Source organism: Pristiophorus japonicus, chromosome 1 (assembly GCF_044704955.1).
Source record: "Pristiophorus japonicus isolate sPriJap1 chromosome 1, sPriJap1.hap1, whole genome shotgun sequence".
Taxonomy (NCBI): Eukaryota; Metazoa; Chordata; class Chondrichthyes; family Pristiophoridae; genus Pristiophorus; species Pristiophorus japonicus.
Genome location: NC_091977.1, coordinates 56,193,704 through 56,215,362, shown reverse-complemented (window position 1 = coordinate 56,215,362; position 21,659 = coordinate 56,193,704). Strand labels below are relative to the sequence as shown.

General features: G+C 47.8%; 1 protein-coding gene across 1 annotated transcript in view; it reads right to left on the bottom strand.

The window, feature by feature from the left end:
* The window catches only part of LOC139263961 (A disintegrin and metalloproteinase with thrombospondin motifs 3-like), a 930,658-nt gene extending 911,379 nt beyond the window's left edge, over window positions 1-19,279 (bottom strand). The window contains exon 1 of the mRNA XM_070880060.1: window positions 19,055-19,279. Within this exon, the coding sequence (XP_070736161.1) occupies window positions 19,055-19,120 (66 nt within the window). The 5' untranslated portion in view covers window positions 19,121-19,279. The remainder of the gene's footprint in view (window positions 1-19,054) is intronic.
* Between the last annotated feature and the right edge of the window lie 2,380 nt (window positions 19,280-21,659).

The window sequence follows — 21,659 nt, the reverse complement described above, 5'->3', positions numbered from 1 at the left end:
CCGAACACTGTGACCCTGAATACTCTGAACACTGTGACCCAGAATACCCCGAACACTGTGACCCTGAGTATTCCGAACTCTGTGACCTTGAATACCCCGAAAACTGTGACCCTGAGTATTCCAAACTCTGTGACCCTGAACACCCCGAACACTGTGACCCTGAACACCCTGAACACTGAGACTGTGACCCTGAATAACTCGAAAACTGTGACAATGAATTCCCCGAACACTGTGACCCTGAGTACCCCGAAGACTGTGACCTTGAAGACACCGAGCACTAAGACTCTAAATACCCCAAACTCTGTGACCCTGAATATGCTGAAAATTTTGACCCTGAATACCCCGAACACTGGGATCCTGAATACCCTGAACACTGTGACCCTGAATACCCCAAACACTGTGACCCTGAATACCCCGAACACTGTGACCCTGAATACCTCGAACGCTGTGATCCTGAATACCATGAACACTGTGACCCTGAATATGCTGAAAGTTTTGAGCCAGAATACCCTGAACACTGGGCCCCTGAATACCCCGAACACTGTGACCCTGAATAAACTGAGCACTGTGACCCTGAATAACCCGAACACTGTGACCCTGAATAAACCGAACACTGGGACCCTAAATACCCCGAACAGAGTCTCTGAATACCCCGAACACTGAGTCCCTGAATACACCGGACACTGAGACCCTGAATACCCCGGACACTGTGACCCTGAAGACACGGAACACTGAGACCCTGAATAACCCGAACACTGTGACCCTGAATAAACCGAACACTGGGACCCTGAATACCCCGAACAGAGTCTCTGAATACCCCGAACACTGAGACCCTGAATACCCCGAACACTATGACGTTGAATACCCGGAACACTTTGACCCTGAATACCTTGACCACTGTGACCCTGAACACCCCGAACACTGTGCCCCTGATTACTCCGAACACTGTGACCCTGAATAAACCGAACACTGTGACCCTGAATACACCGAACACTGTGACCCTGAATAAACCGAGCACTGCGACCATGAATAACCCGAACACTGAGTCCCTGAATACCCCGAACACTGTGACCCTGAATAAACGAAGACTGGGACCCTGAATACCCCGGACACTGTGACCCTGAATACTCTGAACACTGAGACTGTTACACTGAATGGCCCGAACACTGTGACCCTGAATATTCCGAACTCTGTGACCCTGAATAGCCAGAACACTGTGAATATCCCGCAAACTGTGACCCTGAATACCCCGAACACTGTGACCCTGAATACCCCAAACACTGTGACCCTGAATACCCCAAACACTGTGACCGTGAATACTCTGAACACTGAGACTGTTACACTGAATGGCCCGAACACTGTGACCCTAAATTCCCCAAACACATGACCCTGAATATTCCGAACACTGTGATCCTGAATACCCCGAACACTGTGACCCTGAATACCCCAAACACTGTGATCCTGAATATTCCGAACACTGAGACCCCGAATATTCTCAACACTGTGACCCTGAATACCTCGAATACTGAGACTGTGACCCTGAATGGTCAGAAAACTGACCCTGAATACCCTGAACACTGTGACCCTGAATACCCTGAACACTGTGACCCTGAATAAACCGAGCACTGTGACCCTGAATAACCCGAACACTGAGTCCCTGAATACCCTGAACACTGTGACCCTGAATAACCCGAACACTGTGACCCTTAATACCCCGAACACTGTGATCCTGAATACGCTGAACACTGTGACCCTGAATATCCCAAACACGATGACCCTGAATGACCCGAACACTGTGACCCTGAATACGCCGAACACTGTGATTCTGAATACCCGAACACTGTGTCCCTGAATACCCCGAACTCTGTGACCCTGAATACGCTGAAAATTTTGGCCTTGAATACCCCGAACACTGGGACCCTGAATACCCCGAACACTGTGACCCTGAATACCCCGAACACTGTGACCCTGAATACCGCAAACACTGTGATCGGGAATATTCCGAACACTGAGAGCCTGAATATTCCGAACACTGTGACCCTGAATACCTCGAACACTGTTATCCTGAATATTCCGAACACTGTGTCCCTGAATACCCCGAATACTGAGACTGTGACCCTGAATGGTCATAAAACTGACCCTGAATACTCTGAACACTGTGACCCTGAATACCCCGAACACTGTGACCCTGAATACCTCGAACACTGTGACCCTCAATACCTCGAACACTGTGACCCTGAATATCCCGAACCCTGTGAATACCTCGAAAACTGTGACCCTGAATACCCTGAACACTGTGTCCCTGAATACCCCGAACACTGTGACCCTGAATACCCCGAACACTGAGTCCCTGAATACGTGGAACACTGTGACCTTGAATACACCGAACACTGTGACCCTGAATACACCGAACACTGTGACCCTGAATAGGCCGAACACTGTGACCCTGAATACCCCGAACACTGTGACCCTGAATACCCGGAACTCTGTGACCCTGAATACCACGAACACTGTGACCCTGAATACTCTGAACACTGTGACCCTGAATACCCCGAACACTGTGACCCTGAATAAACCGAGCACTGTGACCCTGAATAACCCGAACACTGTGACCCTGAATACACCGAACACTGTGACCCTGAATAAACCGAGCACTGCGACCCTGAATAACCCGAATACTGAGTCCCTGAATACCCCGAACACTGTGACCCTGAATAAACGAAGACTGGGACCCTGAATACCCCGGACACTGTGACCCTGAATACTCTGAACACTGAGACTGTTACACTGAATGGCCCGAACACTGTGACCCTGAATATTCCGAACTCTGTGACCCTGAATAGCCAGAACACTGTGAATATCCCGCAAACTGTGACCCTGAATACTCCGAACACTGTGACCCTGAATACCCCAAACACTGTGACCCTGAATACCCCAAACACTGTGACCCTGAATACTCTGAACACTGAGACTGTTACACTGAATGGCCCGAACACTGTGACCCTAAATTCCCCAAAAACATGACCCTGAATATTCCGAACACTGTGACCCTGAATACCCCGAACTCTGTGACCCTGAATAACCCGAACACTGTGACCCTGAATACCCCGAACTCCGTGACACTGAATACACTGAACACTGTGACACTGAATATTCCGAACTCTGTGACCCTGAACACCCCGAACACTGTGTCCCTGAACACCCTGAACACTGAGACTGTGACCCTGAATACCTCGAAAACTGTGACAATGTAATCCCCGAACACTGTGACCCTGAGTACCCCGAAGACTGTGACCTTGAAGACACCGAGCACTGAGACTCTAAATACCCCGAACAATTTGACCCTGAATACTCCGAACACTGTGATCCTGAATACGCTGAACACTGTGACCATGAATACCCCAAACACTGTGATCCTGAATATTCTGAACACTGAGACCCTGAATATTCTGAACACTGTGACACTGAATACCTCGAACACTGTTACCCTGAATATTCCGAACACTGTGTCCCTGAATACCCCGAACACTGAGACTGTGACCCTGAATGGTCAGAAAACTGACCCAGAATACCCTGAACACTGTGACCCTGAATAAACCGAGCACTGTGACCCTGAATAACCCGAACACTGAGTCCCTGAATACACCGAGCATTGTGACCCTGAATAACCCGAACACTGTGACCCTGAATACCCCGAACACTGTGACCCTGAATAAACCGAGCAATGTGACCCTGAATAACACGAACACTGTGCCCCTTAATACACCGAACACCGTGACCCTGAATACTTCGAACACTGTGACCCTGAATGTTCCAAACACTGTGACCCTGAATACTGTGAACACCGTGACCCTGAATATTCCGAACACTGTGACATGAATACTCCGAACACTGTGACCCTGAATACCCCGAACACTGTGACTCTGAATACTCTGAACACTGTGACCCTGAATATTCCGAACACTGTGACCTGAATACTCCGAACACTGTGACCCTGAATACCCCGAACACTGTGACCCTGAATACCCCGAACACTATGACCCTGAATAGCCCGAACACTGTGACCCTGAATATTCCGAACTATGTGACCCTGAATAGTCAGAACACTGTGAATGCCCCACAAACTGTGACCCTGAATACCCCGAACACTGTGACCCTGAATACCCCATACACTGTGACCCTGAATACCCCAAACACTGTGACCCTCAATACTCTGAACACTGAGACTGTTACACTTAATGGCCCGAACTATGTGACCCTAAATTCGCCAAACACATGACCCTGAATATTCCGAACACTGTGACCCTGAATACCCCGAACTCTGTGACCCTGAATAACCCGAACACAGTGACCCTGAATACCCCGAACTCCGTGACACTGAATACACTGAACACTGTGACCCTGAATACACCGAACATTGTTACCCTGAATACGCCGAACACTGTGACCCTGAATACCCCGAACACTGTGACCCTGAATAGGCCGAACACTGTGACCCTGAATACCCCGAACACTGTGACCCTGAATACCCGGAACTCTGTGACTATGAATACCCCGAACACTGTGACCCTGAATACTCTGAACACTGTGACCCAGAATACCCCGAACACTGTGACCCTGAGTATTCCGAACTCTGTGACCTTGAATACCCCGAAAACTGTGACCCTGAGTATTCCAAACTCTGTGACCCTGAACACCCCGAACACTGTGACCCTGAACACCCTGAACACTGAGACTGTGACCCTGAATAACTCGAAAACTGTGACAATGAATTCCCCGAACACTGTGACCCTGAGTACCCCGAAGACTGTGACCTTGAAGACACCGAGCACTAAGACTCTAAATACCCCAAACTCTGTGACCCTGAATATGTTGAAAATTTTGACCCTGAATACCCCGAACACTGGGACCCTGAATACCCTGAACACTGTGACCCTGAATACCCCAAACACTGTGACCCTGAATACCCCAAACACTGTGACCCTGAATACTCTGAACACTGAGACTGTTACACTGAATGGCCCGAACACTGTGACTCTAAATTCCCCAAACACATGACCCTGAATATTCCGAACACTGTGACCCTGAATACCCCGAACTCTGTGACCCTGAATAACCCGAACACTGTGACCCTGAATACCCCGAACTCCGTGACACTGAATACACTGAACACTGTGACACTGAATATTCCGAACTCTGTGACCCTGAACACCCCGAACACTGTGTCCCTGAACACCCTGAACACTGAGACTGTGACCCTGAATACCTCGAAAACTGTGACAATGTAATCCCCGAACACTGTGACCCTGAGTACCCCGAAGACTGTGACCTTGAAGACACCGAGCACTGAGACTCTAAATACCCCGAACAATTTGACCCTGAATACTCCGAACACTGTGATCCTGAATACGCTGAACACTGTGACCATGAATACCCCAAACACTGTGATCCTGAATATTCTGAACACTGAGACCCTGAATATTCTGAACACTGTGACACTGAATACCTCGAACACTGTTACCCTGAATATTCCGAACACTGTGTCCCTGAATACCCCGAACACTGAGACTGTGACCCTGAATGGTCAGAAAACTGACCCAGAATACCCTGAACACTGTGACCCTGAATAAACCGAGCACTGTGACCCTGAATAACCCGAACACTGAGTCCCTGAATACACCGAGCATTGTGACCCTGAATAACCCGAACACTGTGACCCTGAATACCCCGAACACTGTGACCCTGAATAAACCGAGCAATGTGACCCTGAATAACACGAACACTGTGCCCCTTAATACACCGAACACCGTGACCCTGAATACTTCGAACACTGTGACCCTGAATGTTCCAAACACTGTGACCCTGAATACTGTGAACACCGTGACCCTGAATATTCAGAACACTGTGACATGAATACTCCGAACACTGTGACCCTGAATACCCCGAACACTGTGACTCTGAATACTCTGAACACTGTGACCCTGAATATTCCGAACACTGTGACCTGAATACTCCGAACACTGTGACCCTGAATACCCCGAACACTGTGACCCTGAATACCCCGAACACTATGACCCTGAATAGCCCGAACACTGTGACCCTGAATATTCCGAACTCTGTGACCCTGAATAGCCAGAACACTGTGAATGCCCCACAAACTGTGACCCTGAATACCCCGAACACTGTGTCCCTGAATACCCCATACACTGTGACCCTGAATACCCCAAACACTGTGACCCTCAATACTCTGAACACTGAGACTGTTACACTTAATGGCCCGAACAATGTGACCCTAAATTCGCCAAACACATGACCCTGAATATTCCGAACACTGTGACCCTGAATACCCCGAACTCTGTGACCCTGAATAACCCGAACACAGTGACCCTGAATACCCCGAACTCCGTGACACTGAATACACTGAACACTGTGACCCTGAATACACCGAACATTGTTACCCTGAATACGCCGAACACTGTGACCCTGAATACCCCGAACACTGTGACCCTGAATAGGCCGAACACTGTGACCCTGAATACCCCGAACACTGTGACCCTGAATACCCGGAACTCTGTGACTATGAATACCCCGAACACTGTGACCCTGAATACTCTGAACACTGTGACCCAGAATACCCCGAACACTGTGACCCTGAGTATTCCGAACTCTGTGACCTTGAATACCCCGAAAACTGTGACCCTGAGTATTCCAAACTCTGTGACCCTGAACACCCCGAACACTGTGACCCTGAACACCCTGAACACTGAGACTGTGACCCTGAATAACTCGAAAACTGTGACAATGAATTCCCCGAACACTGTGACCCTGAGTACCCCGAAGACTGTGACCTTGAAGACACCGAGCACTAAGACTCTAAATACCCCAAACTCTGTGACCCTGAATATGTTGAAAATTTTGACCCTGAATACCCCGAACACTGGGACCCTGAATACCCCAAACACTGTGACCCTGAATACTCTGAACACTGAGACTGTTACACTGAATGGCCCGAACACTGTGACTCTAAATTCCCCAAACACATGACCCTGAATATTCCGAACACTGTGACCCTGAATACCCCGAACTCTGTGACCCTGAATAACCCGAACACTGTGACCCTGAATACCCCGAACTCCGTGACACTGAATACACTGAACACTGTGACACTGAATATTCCGAACTCTGTGACCCTGAACACCCCGAACACTGTGTCCCTGAACACCCTGAACACTGAGACTGTGACCCTGAATATCTCGAAAACTTTGACAATGTAATCCCCGAACACTGTGACCCTGAGTACCCCGAAGACTGTGACCTTGAAGACACCGAGCACTGAGACTCTAAATACCCCGAACAATTTGACCCTGAATACTCCGAACACTGTGATCCTGAATACGCTGACACTGTGACCATGAATACCCCAAACACTGTGATCCTGAATATTCTGAACACTGAGACCCTGAATATTCTGAACACTGTGACACTGAATACCTCGAACACTGTTACCCTGAATATTCCGAACACTGTGTCCCTGAATACCCCGAACACTGAGACTGTGACCCTGAATGGTCAGAAAACTGACCCTGAATACCCTGAACACTGTGACCCTGAATAAACCGAGCACTGTGACCCTGAATAACCCGAACACTGAGTCCCTGAATACACCGAGCATTGTGACCCTGAATAACTCGAACACTGTGACCCTGAATACCCCGAACACTGTGACCCTGAATAAACCGAGCAATGTGACCCTGAATAAAACGAACACTGTGCCCCTTAATACACCGAACACCGTGACCCTGAATACTTCGAACACTGTGACCCTGAATGTTCCAAACACTGTGACCCTGAATACTGTGAACACTGTGACCCTGAATATTCCGAACACTGTGACATGAATACTCCGAACACTGTGACCCTGAATACCCCGAACACTGTGACTCTGAATACTCTGAACACTGTGACCCTGAATATTCCGAACACTGTGACCTGAATACTCCGGACACTGTGACCCTGAATACCCCGAACACTGTGACCCTGAATACCCCGAACACTATGACCCTGAATAGCCCGAACACTGTGACCCTGAATATTCCGAACTCTGTGACCCTGAATAGCCAGAACACTGTGAATACCCCACAAACTGTGACCCTGAATACCCCGAACACTGTGACCCTGAATACCCCATACACTGTGACCCTGAATACCCCAAACACTGTGACCCTCAATACTCTGAACACTGAGACTGTTACACTTAATGGCCCGAACAATGTGACCCTAATTTCCCCAAACACATGACCCTGAATATTCCGAACACTGTGACCCTGAATACCCCGAACTCTGTGACCCTGAATAACCCGAACACAGTGACCCTGAATACCCCGAACTCCGTGACACTGAATACACTGAACACTGTGACCCTGAATACACCGAACATTGTTACCCTGAATACGCCGAACACTGTGACCCTGAATACCCCGAACACTGTGACCCTGAATAGGCCGAACACTGTGACCCTGAATACCCCAAACACTGTGATCCTGAATACCCGGAACTCTGTGACTATGAATACCCCGAACACTGTGACCCTGAATACTCTGAACACTGTGACCCAGAATACCCCGAACACTGTGACCCTGAGTATTCCGAACTCTGTGACCTTGAATACCCCGAAAACTGTGACCCTGAGTATTCCAAACTCTGTGACCCTGAACACCCCGAACACTGTGACCCTGAACACCCTGAACACTGAGACTGTGACCCTGAATAACTCGAAAACTGTGACAATGAATTCCCCGAACACTGTGACCCTGAGTACCCCGAAGACTGTGACCTTGAAGACACCGAGCACTAAGACTCTAAATACCCCAAACTCTGTGACCCTGAATATGCTGAAAATTTTGACCCTGAATACCCCGAACACTGGGATCCTGAATACCCTGAACACTGTGACCCTGAATACCCCAAACACTGTGACCCTGAATACCCCGAACACTGTGACCCTGAATACCTCGAACGCTGTGATCCTGAATACCATGAACACTGTGACCCTGAATATGCTGAAAGTTTTGAGCCAGAATACCCTGAACACTGGGCCCCTGAATACCCCGAACACTGTGACCCTGAATAAACTGAGCACTGTGACCCTGAATAACCCGAACACTGTGACCCTGAATAAACCGAACACTGGGACCCTAAATACCCCGAACAGAGTCTCTGAATACCCCGAACACTGAGTCCCTGAATACACCGGACACTGAGACCCTGAATACCCCGGACACTGTGACCCTGAAGACACGGAACACTGAGACCCTGAATAACCCGAACACTGTGACCCTGAATAAACCGAACACTGGGACCCTGAATACCCCGAACAGAGTCTCTGAATACCCCGAACACTGAGACCCTGAATACCCCGAACACTATGACGTTGAATACCCGGAACACTTTGACCCTGAATACCTTGACCACTGTGACCCTGAACACCCCGAACACCGTGCCCCTGATTACTCCGAACACTGAGACTGTGATCCTTAATGGCCCCAACACTGTGACCCTAAATTCCCCAAACACTATGACCCTGAATACCCCGAACACTGTGAACCTGAATACCCCGAACTCAGTGACACAGAAGACTCTGAACACTGTGACCCTGAATAACCCGAACACTGTGACCCTGAATACCCCGAACATTGTTACCCTGAATACGCCGAACACTGTGACCCTGAATACCCCGAAAACTGTGACCCTGAATATTCTGAACACTGTGACACTGAATACCCCGAACACTGTGACCCTGAATACCCCAAACACTGTGACCCTGAATACGCCGAATATTGTGACCCTGAATACCCCGAACACTGTGACCCTGAATACGTCGAACACTGTGACCCTGAATACCCCGAACACTGTGACCCTGAATAGGCCGAACATTGTGACCCTGAATACCCTGAACACTGTGACCCTGAATACCCCGAATACTGTGACCCTGAAAACCCGGAACACTGTGACCCTGAATACCCCGAACACTGTGACCCTGAATACTCCGAACACTGTGACCCTGAATACCCCGAACACGGTGACCCTGAGTATTCAGAACTCTGTGACCTTGAATACCCCGAACATTGTGACCCTGAGTATTCCAAACTCTGTGACCCTGAACACCACGATGACTGTGACCCTGAACACCCTGAACACTGAGACTGTGACCCTGAATAGCTCGAAAACTGTGACAATGAATTCCCCGAACACTGTGACCCTGAGTACCCTGAAGACTGTGACCTTGAAGACACCGAGACTGAGACTCTAAATACCGCGAACAATTTGACCCTGAATACCTCGAACACTGTGATCCTGAATACGCTGAACACTGTGACCCTGAATACCCCGAACACTGTGATTCTGAATACCCCAAACACTGTGTCCCTGAATACCCCGAACTCTGTGACCCTGAATACCCCGAACACTGTGACCCTGAATAACCCGAACACTGTGACCCTGAATAAACTGAGCACTGTGACCCTGAATAACGCGAACAATGTGACCCTGAATAAACCGAACACTGGGACCCTGAATACCCCGAACAGAGTCTCTGAATACCCCGAACACTGAGTCCCTGAATACACCGGACACTGAGACCCTGAATACCCCGGACACTGTGACCCTGAAGACACGGAACACTGAGACCCTGAATAACCCGAACACTGTGACCCTGAATACCCCGAACATTGTTACCCTGAATACGCCGAACACTGTGACCCTGAATACCCCGAAAACTGTGACCCTGAATATTCTGAACATTGTGACACTGAATACCCCGAACACTGTGACCCTGAATACCCGAACACTGTGACCCTGAATACGCCGAATATTGTGACCCTGAATACCCGGAACACTGTGACCCTGAATACGTCGAACACTGTGACCCTGAATACCCCAAACACTGTGACCCTGAATAGGCCGAACACTGTGACCCTGAATACCCCGAACACTGTGACCCTGAATACCCCGAACACTTTGACCCTGAATACCTTGACCACTGTGACCCTGAATACCCCGAACACTGTGACCCTAAATTCCCCAAACACATGACCCTGAATATTCCGAACACTGTGACCCTGAATACCCCGAACACTGTGACCCTGAATACCCGAACACTGTGACCCTGAATACCCCGAACACTGTGACCCTGAATACCCCGAACTCCGTGAAACTGAATACTCTGAACACTGTGACCCTGAATACCCCGAACACTGTGACCCTGAATGCACCGAACACTGTGACCCTGAATACCCCGAACTCCGTGAAACTGAATACTCTGAACACTGTGAACCTGAACACCGAAACATTGTGACCCTGAATACCCCGAACAGTGTGACTGTGAATACCACGAACGCTGAGATCCTGAATACCCTGAACACTGTGACCCTGAATATCCCGAACACCGTGACCCTGAATACCCCGAACAATGAGACCCTGAATACCCCGAACACTGTGACCCTGAATACCCCGAACACTGTGACCCTGAATACCCCGAACACTGTGACCCTGAATCCGCGGAACACTGTGACCCTGAATACCCCGAACACTGGGACCCTGAATACCCCGAACACTGTGACCCTGAATACCCCAAACACTGTGATCCTGAATATTCCGAACACTGTGACCTGAATACTCTGAACACTGAGACTGTGACCCTGATTGGTCCGAAAACTGTGACCCTGAATATCCCGAACACCGTGACCCCGAATACCCCGAACACTGAGACACTGAATACCCTGAACACTTTGACCCTGAATATCCCGAACACTGTGACCCTGAATACTCCGAACACTGTGACCCTTAATACCCGGAACAATGTGACCCTGAAAAGCCCGAACACTCTGACCCTGAATATCCCGAACACTGTGACCCTGAGTACACCGAACACTGGGACCCTGAATGCCCCGAACACTGTGACCCTGAATACTCCAAACACTGTGATCCTGAATATTCCGAACACTGAGACCCTGAATAACTCGAACACTGTGACCCTGAATACCTCGAACACTGTTACTCTGAATATTCCGAACACTGTGTCCCTGAATACCCCGAATACTGAGACTGTGACCCTGAATGGTCAGAAAACTGACCCTGAATACCCTGAACACTGTGACCCTGAATACCCCGAACACTGTGACCCTGAATAAACCGAGCATTGTGACCCTGACTAACCCGAACACTGAAACCCTGAATACCCCGAACACTGAGTCCCTGAATACGTGGAACACTGAGACCTTGAATACATCGAACAATGTGAACCTGAATACCCTGAACACTGTGACCCTGAATACACCGAACGCTGTGACCCTGACTACGTGGAACACTGTGACCTTGAATACCCCGAACACTCTGACCCTGAATATGCGGAACACTGTGACCCTGAATACTCGAACACTGTGACCCTGAATACCCCGAACACTGTGACCCTGAATACACCGAACTCCGTGAAACTGAATACTCTGAACACTGTGACCCTGAATACCCCGAACATTGTGACCCTGAATGCACCGAACACTGTGACCCTGAATACCCCGAACTCCGTGAAACTGAATACTCTGAACACTGTGACCCTGAACACCCAAACATTGTGACCCTGAATACCCCGAACAGTGTGACTATGAATACCACGAAAGCTGAGATCCTGAATACCCTGAACACTGTGACCCAGAATATCCCGAACAGCGTGACCCTGAATACCCCGGACACTGAGACCCTGAATACCCCGAACACTGTGACCCTGAATACCCTGAACTCCGTGAAACTGAATACCCCGAACACTGTGTCCCTGAATACCCCGAACACTGAGTCCCTGAATACGTGGAACACTGTGACCTTGAATACACCGAACACTGTGACCCTGAATACCCCGAACACTGTGACCCTGAATAGGCTGAACACTGTGACCCTGAATACCCCGAACACTGTGACCCTGAATACCCCGAACACTGTGACCCTGAATATCCCGAACACTCTGACCTGAATATCCCGAACACTGTGACCTTGAATATCCCGAACACTCTGACCATTAATACCACGAACACTGTGACCCTGAATACCCCGAACACTGTGACCCTATAAAGCCGAACACTGTGACCCTGAATACCCCGAACACTGTGACCCTGAATACCTCGAACACTCTGACCCTGAATACCACGAACACTGTGACCCTGAATAGCCCGAACACTGAGCCCGTAAATACCCCGAACACTGAGACTGTGACCCAGAATACCCCGAACACTTTGACCCTGAATACACCGAACACTGAGCCCCTGAATACCCTGAACACTGAGACTGTGACCCAGAATACCCCGAACACTTTGACCCTGAATACCCCGAACACTGTGACCCTGAAAAGTCAAACACTGTGACCCTGAATACCCCGAACACTGTGACCCTGAATATCCCGATCACTCTGACCCTGAATACCACGAACACTGTGACCCTGCATACCCCGAACACTGTGACCCTGAATACCCCTAACACTGTGACCCTGAATACGCGGAACACTGTGACCCTGAATACCCCGAACACTGTGACCCTGAATACCCCGAACACTGTGACCCTGAATACCCCGAGCACTGAGACTGTGACCCTGATTGGCCCGAAAACTTTGACCCTGAATACCCCAAACACTGGGACCCTGAATACCCCGAACACTGAGACTGTGACACTGAATACCCCGAACACTGTGTCGCTGAATTCACCGAACACTGTGACCCTGAACAGCCCGAACACTGAGCCCCTGAATACCCCGAACACTGAGACTGTGACCCAGAATAGCCAGAACACTTTGACCCTGAATACCCCGAACACTGTGACCCTGAATACGCGGAACACTGTGACCCTGAATACCCTGAACACAGTGACCCTGAATACTCCGAACACTGAGACTGTGACCCTGATTGGCCCGAAAACTTTGACCTTGAATACCCCGAACACTGGGACCCTGAATAACCCGAACACTGAGACTGTGACACTGAATACTCCGAACACTGTCGCTGAATTCACCAAACACTGTGACCCTGAATAGCCCGAACACTGAGCCCCTAAATACCCCGAACACTGAGACTGTGACCCAGAATACCCCGAACATTTTGACCCTGAATACACCGAACACTGTGACTCTGAATACCCCGAACACTGTGACCCTGAAAAGCCGAACACTGTGACCCTGAATACCCCGAACACTGAGACCCTGAATACCCCGAGCACTGTGACCCTGAATACCCCGAACACTGTGACCCTGAATACCCCGAACACTGTGACTCTGAATACCCCGAACACTGTGAACCTGAATACCTCGAACACTGTGACCCTGAATACCCCGAACACTGTGACCCTGAATACCCTGAACACTGTGACCCTGAATACCCCGAACACTGTGACCCTGAATACCCCGAACACTGTGACCCTGAATACATCGAACACTGTAACCCTGAATAGCCCGAACACTGTGACCCTGAATACCCCGAACACTGTGACCCTGAATACCCCGAACGCTGTGACCCTAAATAACCCAAACACTGAGACTGAGACCCTGAATGCCCCGAACACTGAGACGCTGAATACCCCTGAACTCTGAGACCCTGAATACCCCGAACACTCAGATTGTGACCCTGAACACCCGAACACTCAGACTCTGACCCTGAATACCCCCAACTGGACCATAGCAAAATAATCAACAGGAGTAGGCCTGTCAACTGCTCCAGCTTTTGCTTCCATTCAATCACATCACGGCTGATCTGTATCTTAACTCCATCTACCCACCTTGGTTCGATGTTCCTTAATATGCTCGCCTAACAAAAATCTATCAATCTCAGTTTTGATATTTTCAATTGACCTAGCCTCAACAGCATTTGGCGTGAGAATTTCAGATTTCCACTACCCTTTGTGAGAAGGAGTGTGCCTGACATCTGTCCATAATGGCCTCGCTCTAATTTTAGGTTTAAAACATAGAAACATAGAAAATAGGTGCAGGAGTAGGCCATTCGGCCCTTCTAGCCTGCACTGCCATTCAATGAGTTCATGGCTGAACATGCAACTTCAGTACCCCATACCTGCTTTCTCGCCATACCCCTTGATCACCCTAGTAGTAAGGACTTCATCTAACTCCTTTTTGAATATATTTAGTGAATTGGCTTCAACAAATTTCTGTGGTAGAGAATTCCACAGGTTCACCACTCTCTGGGTGAAGAAGTTTCTCCTCATCTCGGTCCTAAATGGCTTACCCCTTATCCTTAGACTGTGATCCTTGGTTCTGGACTTCCCCAACATTGGGAACATTCTTCCTGCATCTAACCAGTCTGAACCCATCAGAATTTTAAACGTTTCTATGAGGTCCCCTCTCATTCTTCTGAACTCCAGTGAATACAAGCCCAGTTGATCCAGTCTTTCTTGATAGGTCAGTCCCGCCATCCCGGGAATCAGCCTGGTGAACCTTCGCTGCACTCCCTCAATAGCAAGAATGTCCTTCCTCAGGTTAGGAGATCAAAACTGTACACAATACTCCAGGTGTGGCCTCGCCAAGGCCCTGTACAACTGTAGCAACACCTCCCTGCCCCTGTACTCAAATCCCCTCGCTATAAAGGCCATTTGCTTTCTTAACCGCCTGCTGTACCTGCATGCCAACCTTCAATGACTGATGTACCATGATACCCAGGTCTCGTTGCACCTCCCCTTTTCCTAATCTGTCACCATTCAGATAATAGTCTGTCTCTCTGTTTTTACCACCAAAGTGGATAACCTCACATTTATCCACATTATACTTCATCTGCCATGCATTTGCCCACCCACCTAACTTATCCAAGTCACTCTGCAGCCTCATAGCATCCTCCTCGCAGCTCACACTGCCACCCAACTTAGTGTCATCCGCAAATTTGGAGATACTACATTTAATCCCCTCGTCTAAATCATTAATGTACAGTGTAAACAGCTGGGGCCCCAGCACAGAACCTTGCGGTACCCCACTAGTCACGACCTGCCATTCTGAAAAGTAACCATTTACTCCTACTCTTTGCTTCCTGTCTGACAACCAGTTCTCAATCCATGTCAGCACACTACCCCTAATCCCATGTGCTTTAACTTTGCACATTAATCTCTTGTGTGGGACCTTGTCAAAAGCCTTCTGAAAGTCCAAATATACCACATCAACTGGTTCTCCCTTGTCCACTCTACTGGAAACATCCTCAAAAAATTCCAGAAGATTTGTCAAGCATGATTTCCCTTTCACAAATCCATGCTGACTTGGACTTATCATGTCACCTCTTTCCAAATGCGCTGCAATGACATCCTTAATAATTGATTCCATCATTTTACCCACTACCGATGTCAGGCTGACCGGTCTATAATTCAGTTTTCTCTCTCCATCCTTTTTTAAAAAGTGGGGTTACATTGGCTATCTTCCCCTCGATAGGAACTGATCCAGAGTCAATGGAATGTTGGAAAATGACTGTCAATGCATCCGCTATTTCCAAGGCCACCTCCTTAAGTACTCTGGAATGCAGTCCATCAGGCCCTGGGATTTATCGGCCTTTAATCCCATCAATTTCCTCAAAACAATTTCCCGACTAATAAGGATTTCCCTCAGTTCCTCCTCCTTACTAGACCCTCTGACCCCTTTTATATCCGGAAGGTTGTTTGTGTCCTTCTTAGTGAATACCGAACCAAAGTACTTGTTCAATTGGTCTGCCATTTCTTTGTTCCCCGTTATGACTTCCCCTGATTCTGACTGCAGGGCACCAACGTTTGTCTTTACTAACCTTTTTCTCTTTACATATCTGTAGAAACTTTTGCAATCCGTCTTAATGTTCCCTGCAAGCTTCTTCCCGTACTCCATTTTCCCTGCCCTAATCAAACCCTTTGTCCTCCTCTGCTGAGTTCTAAATTTCTCCCAGTCCCCGGGTTCGCTGATATTTCTGGCCAATTTGTATGCCACTTCCTTGGCTTTAATACTATCCCTGATTTCCCTTGATAGCCACTTTGTTCTGGACTCTCCCATCAGAGGAGATCATTTCTCTCTATCTATCCTGTCAACTATTTCAGTCATCTTAAATACCTCAATTAATCTTCCATACTCAGGGAAATACAAGCTTAGTCTTTGAAGTCTGTCCTCATATTTTAACTCTTTTATCCCCTGTATAATTCTGGTGAATCTGCACTGTATCCCCTCCAAGGCCAATATATCCAGCCTGAGGAGCAGTGCCCAGAACTGAACAGAGTACTCTAAACAGGGTTGAACTGGCTCTTTGAAAGAATGATCCAATTAGTCTCACTCCCCTGCTCTTTCCCCAAAGCCCTGCAAGGTTTTCCCCTTCAAGTATTTATCCAATTCCCTGTTGAAAGTTATTATTGAATCTGCTTCCACCACCCTTTCAGGCAGTGCATTTCAGATCACAGCAATTCACTGCGTATAAACAATTCTCAGTTCCCCTCTGGTTCTTTTGCCAATCACCTTAATTCTGTGTCCTCTGGTTACTGACCCTCCTGCTGATGTAAACAATGTCTCCTCAACTATTCCATTAAAACCCCCCAGAATTTTGAGCACCTCTATTAAATCTCCCTTAACCTTCTCTGCTCTCGGGAAAACAATCCCAGCTTCTCCAGTCTCTCCACATCAGTGAAGTCTCTCATCCCTGGTAACATTCTAGCAAATCTCCTCTGCACCCTCTCCAAGGCTTTGACAAGTATGGTGCCCAGAATTGTCTGCAATGTTCCAGCTGATTTCCCATGTCTCCTCCAGATGATATAAGATGGTGTCCAACTTCAGAACTTGAGCACAAAATCTAGGCAGTGCAGTGCTGAGGGAATGCTACACTGTTGGAGGTGCCATCTTTCGGATGAGACGTTAAACCGAGGCCCTGTCTGCTCTCTCAAGTGGACATAAAAGATCCCATGGCACTATTTTGAAGAAGAGCAGGGGAGTTATCCCTGGTGACCTGGCCAATATTTATCCCTCAATCAGCATAACAAAACAGCTATCTGGTCATTATCACAGTGCTGTTTGTGGGAGCTTGCTGTGCACAAATTGGCTGCCACATTTCCCACATTACAACAGTGACTACACTCCAAAAGTACTTTGTTGACTGTAACGTGCTTTGAGACATCCGGTGGTCATGAAAAGCGCTGTATAAATCCAAGCCTTTCTTTCGTTATATAACTGAAATGTAACTTCCACCCTTTGTATTACAGGCCTCTTGTGATAAAGACCAACATTCCATTAGCTTTTTGAATTATTTTGATACCTATCCACTAGCTTTTGGTGATTTCTGTACTTAGACTCCTATATTTCTCTGTTCCTTCACAGTTTCTAGCTTCTCATCATTTAGAAAATACATTGATCTATCTTTCTTAGATCCAAGGTGGATGACCTCACACTTCCTTACAGTGCCACAGTTTTACCCATTCACTTTATCACTGTAATTATGCAACATGCTGCTCCCATCTACAGTACCACTGAACTTTAGTGTCACCAGCATGCTTGTATTATATTGCGCTCTCTGTTCCTTTATCTAAGTCATTGATAAATATAGTGAAAATCTGATGTCCCAGTGCAGATCCCTGGGGGACACCACTAGTCACATCCAATTTGAGCACACACCTAGTATTCCTACTCTCTGTGCCTTACCTCCGAACCAATACGCCACCCGTATGAATAAGTTACCCTGAATATCCCAACACGTTTAAACTGTTGCCCTGAATAACCCAGCACTTGGAAACTGTTATACTGAATAACCAGGAACTTTTAAACTGTTACACTGAATAACCCAGAACTTTTAAACTGTTACACTGAATGTCCAAGAACTCTTTAGAAAGTTACACCGAAAATCCCAGAAAGCTGAAATGGTTACACTATCTCCCACAAATCGCTTAAGATATTATACTCGGTGCCCAAAACTCTGCGTACTGCCATCTCGCATAAACGTTGCATGAAATATTCCAGAACTCTTGAAATTGTCCCCCTGAATGTCTCTGAACTCTGCAAATCAAAGAGCCCTGAAAGACGCAAGTAACTTACACGTAGCGCTGTAGTCAAGCTCACCGCTAATATCCCAGCTACGAACCATAGTGACAGGGGAACCATCACCGCGTCGATTAACTTCTATGCTAATACTAAGACTGTTTTTAAGAGAGGGATCCTGTGGGACTTTAGGACACTGCGGGTCTCGGGGCTGGTGTATGAGGGGCTGACGATGTTGAAGAAGTGTCTGAAGGGAGCCCAGGGGTGTTGAGAGTGCCTCTGCCACACACTGCTCCAGACGCTGGCTCCTGCCGCTCACAGCCCAGGCTCTGCCCTCCGTCCCCGGGTAATAAGCTCCAACCCACCAACAGAACCTTGACGTCAGCGCACAGAGTGTAACCACATGCTCACACCGAGCTGCCAAAAAGGCAGACTTTATTCACAGAGAAGATGGATAAGGATCGCTGCTGGCTATTCGGCACGCTGCACTTGGAAAGACCCTCCCCATAGCAACTGTGGAAGTTCTCTTCAAACATTTAAAGCAGCAAACCTGAGCAGGACCGACTGCAGGGAGAAGAAAGTTCAACAGAAAGACTTGCATTTGCATAGCGTTTTTCCTGATCTCAGGGCTTCCCAATGCGCTACACAGCCAATGAAGTACTTTTTTGAAGCATAGTCACTGTTGCAATGTCGGAAAGGCTACAGGCAATTTGTGCACAGCAAGTACCCAGAAATGTGATAACGATCAAATCATCTGTTTTACTGATGTTGGTTGAAGGATAGATATTGACCAGAACATGGGGAGAACTCCCCTGATATTTTTTTACAATACCATGGGATATTTTACATCCACCCGAGAGGGCAGATGAGGCCTCAGTTTATCATCTGAAAGACAGCACTCCCGACAGTGCAGCACTCCCTCAGTTCCGCACTGGAGTGTCAGCCTAGATTTTGTACTCAGGTCTTTGGAGTGGCACTTGAACCCACCACCTCTGGCTCAGAAGGGTGATGGAAACTGATTCAATACTAACGTTCAAAAGACACTTGGATATATACTTAGAATCATAGATGTTTACGGCACAGAAGGAGGTCATTGTGTCTGTGCTGGCCGAAAAAATGCTGTTCAGCCTTATCCAACTTTCCAGCTCTTAGTCCACAGCCTTGTAGGTTACAGCACTTCAAGTGCATATCCAAGTGATTTTTAAATGCAATGATTTCTATGTCTACGATCCTTTCAGGCAGTGAGTTCCAGACCCCCACCGCCCTCTGGGTGAAAAACATTCTCCTCAACTCCCCTCTAATCCTTCTACCAATTACTTTAAGTCTATGCCCCCTGGTTATTGACCTCTCTGCTAAGAGAAATAGGTCCTTCCAGACACTCTATCTCGGCCCCTCATAATGTTATAACCTCAAATAAATCTCCCCTCAGCCTCCTCTGTTCCAAAGGAAACAACTCCAGCCTATCCAATCTTTCCTCATAGCGAAAGTTCTCCAGTCCTGGCAACATCCTGATAAATCTCCTCTGTACCCTTTCTAATGCAATCGCATCTTTCCTGTAACGTGGTGATCAGAACTGTATGCAGTACTCTAGCTATGGCCTAACTAGTGTTTTATACAATTCAAGCTTAATGTCCCTGCTCTTATATTCTATGCCTCAACTATTAAAGTAAAGTGTCCCACATGCCTTCACCTTACCTACCTGTCTTGCTGCCTTCAGGGATTTATGGATATGCACTCCAAGATCCCTCTGTTCCTCTACACTTCTCGGTGTCCTACTATTTAATGTGTATTCCCTTGCCTTGTTAGCCCTCCCCAAATGCATTACCTCACACTTCTCTGGATTGATTCTCTGGATTGAATCCCATTTGCCATTTTTCTGCCCACCTGACCATCTTCCTGCAGTCTAAAGCTTTCTTCCTCACTATCAACCACACAGCCAATTTTTGTATCATCTGCAAACTTCTTAATCATGCCCTCGATAATGAAGTCAAACCTTTGATATATAGCACAAAAAGCAAGGGACCTAATACTGAGCCCTGCAGAACGCCACTGGAAACAGCCTTCCTGTTACAAAAACACCCGTTGACAATTACACTTTGCTTCATGCCACCGAGCCAATTTTGGATCCAACTTGCCACTTTCTCTTGGATCCCATAGGCTTTTAGTTTTCTGTCTGCCATATTGGACCTTGTCAAAAGCTTTGCTAAAATCCATGTAGACTACAGCAAATATGCTACCCTTGATTAATCCATGCCTTTCTAAATGGCAATTAATACTATCCCTCAGAATGTTTTTCAATAATTTTCCCACCACCGAGGTTAGGCTGACTGGCCTGTAATTACTCGGTCTATCCCTTTCTCCCTTTTTAAACAACTGTACAATGTTAGCAGTCCTGCAGTCCTCCAGCACCAGACCTGTAGCCAGAGAGGATTGGAAAATGATGGTCAGAGCCTCTACTATTTCCTCTCTTGCTTCTCGTAATAGCTTGGGGTACATTTAACTAGGCCTGATGATTTATCTACTTTCAAAGATGCTAAACCCCTTAATATTTCCTCTCCCATTATGTTTATCTCATCTAATATTCTACATTCCTCCTTAACTACAATGTCTGCAGCATCCCTTTCTTTTGTGAAGACAGATGCAAAGTATTCATTAAGAACCA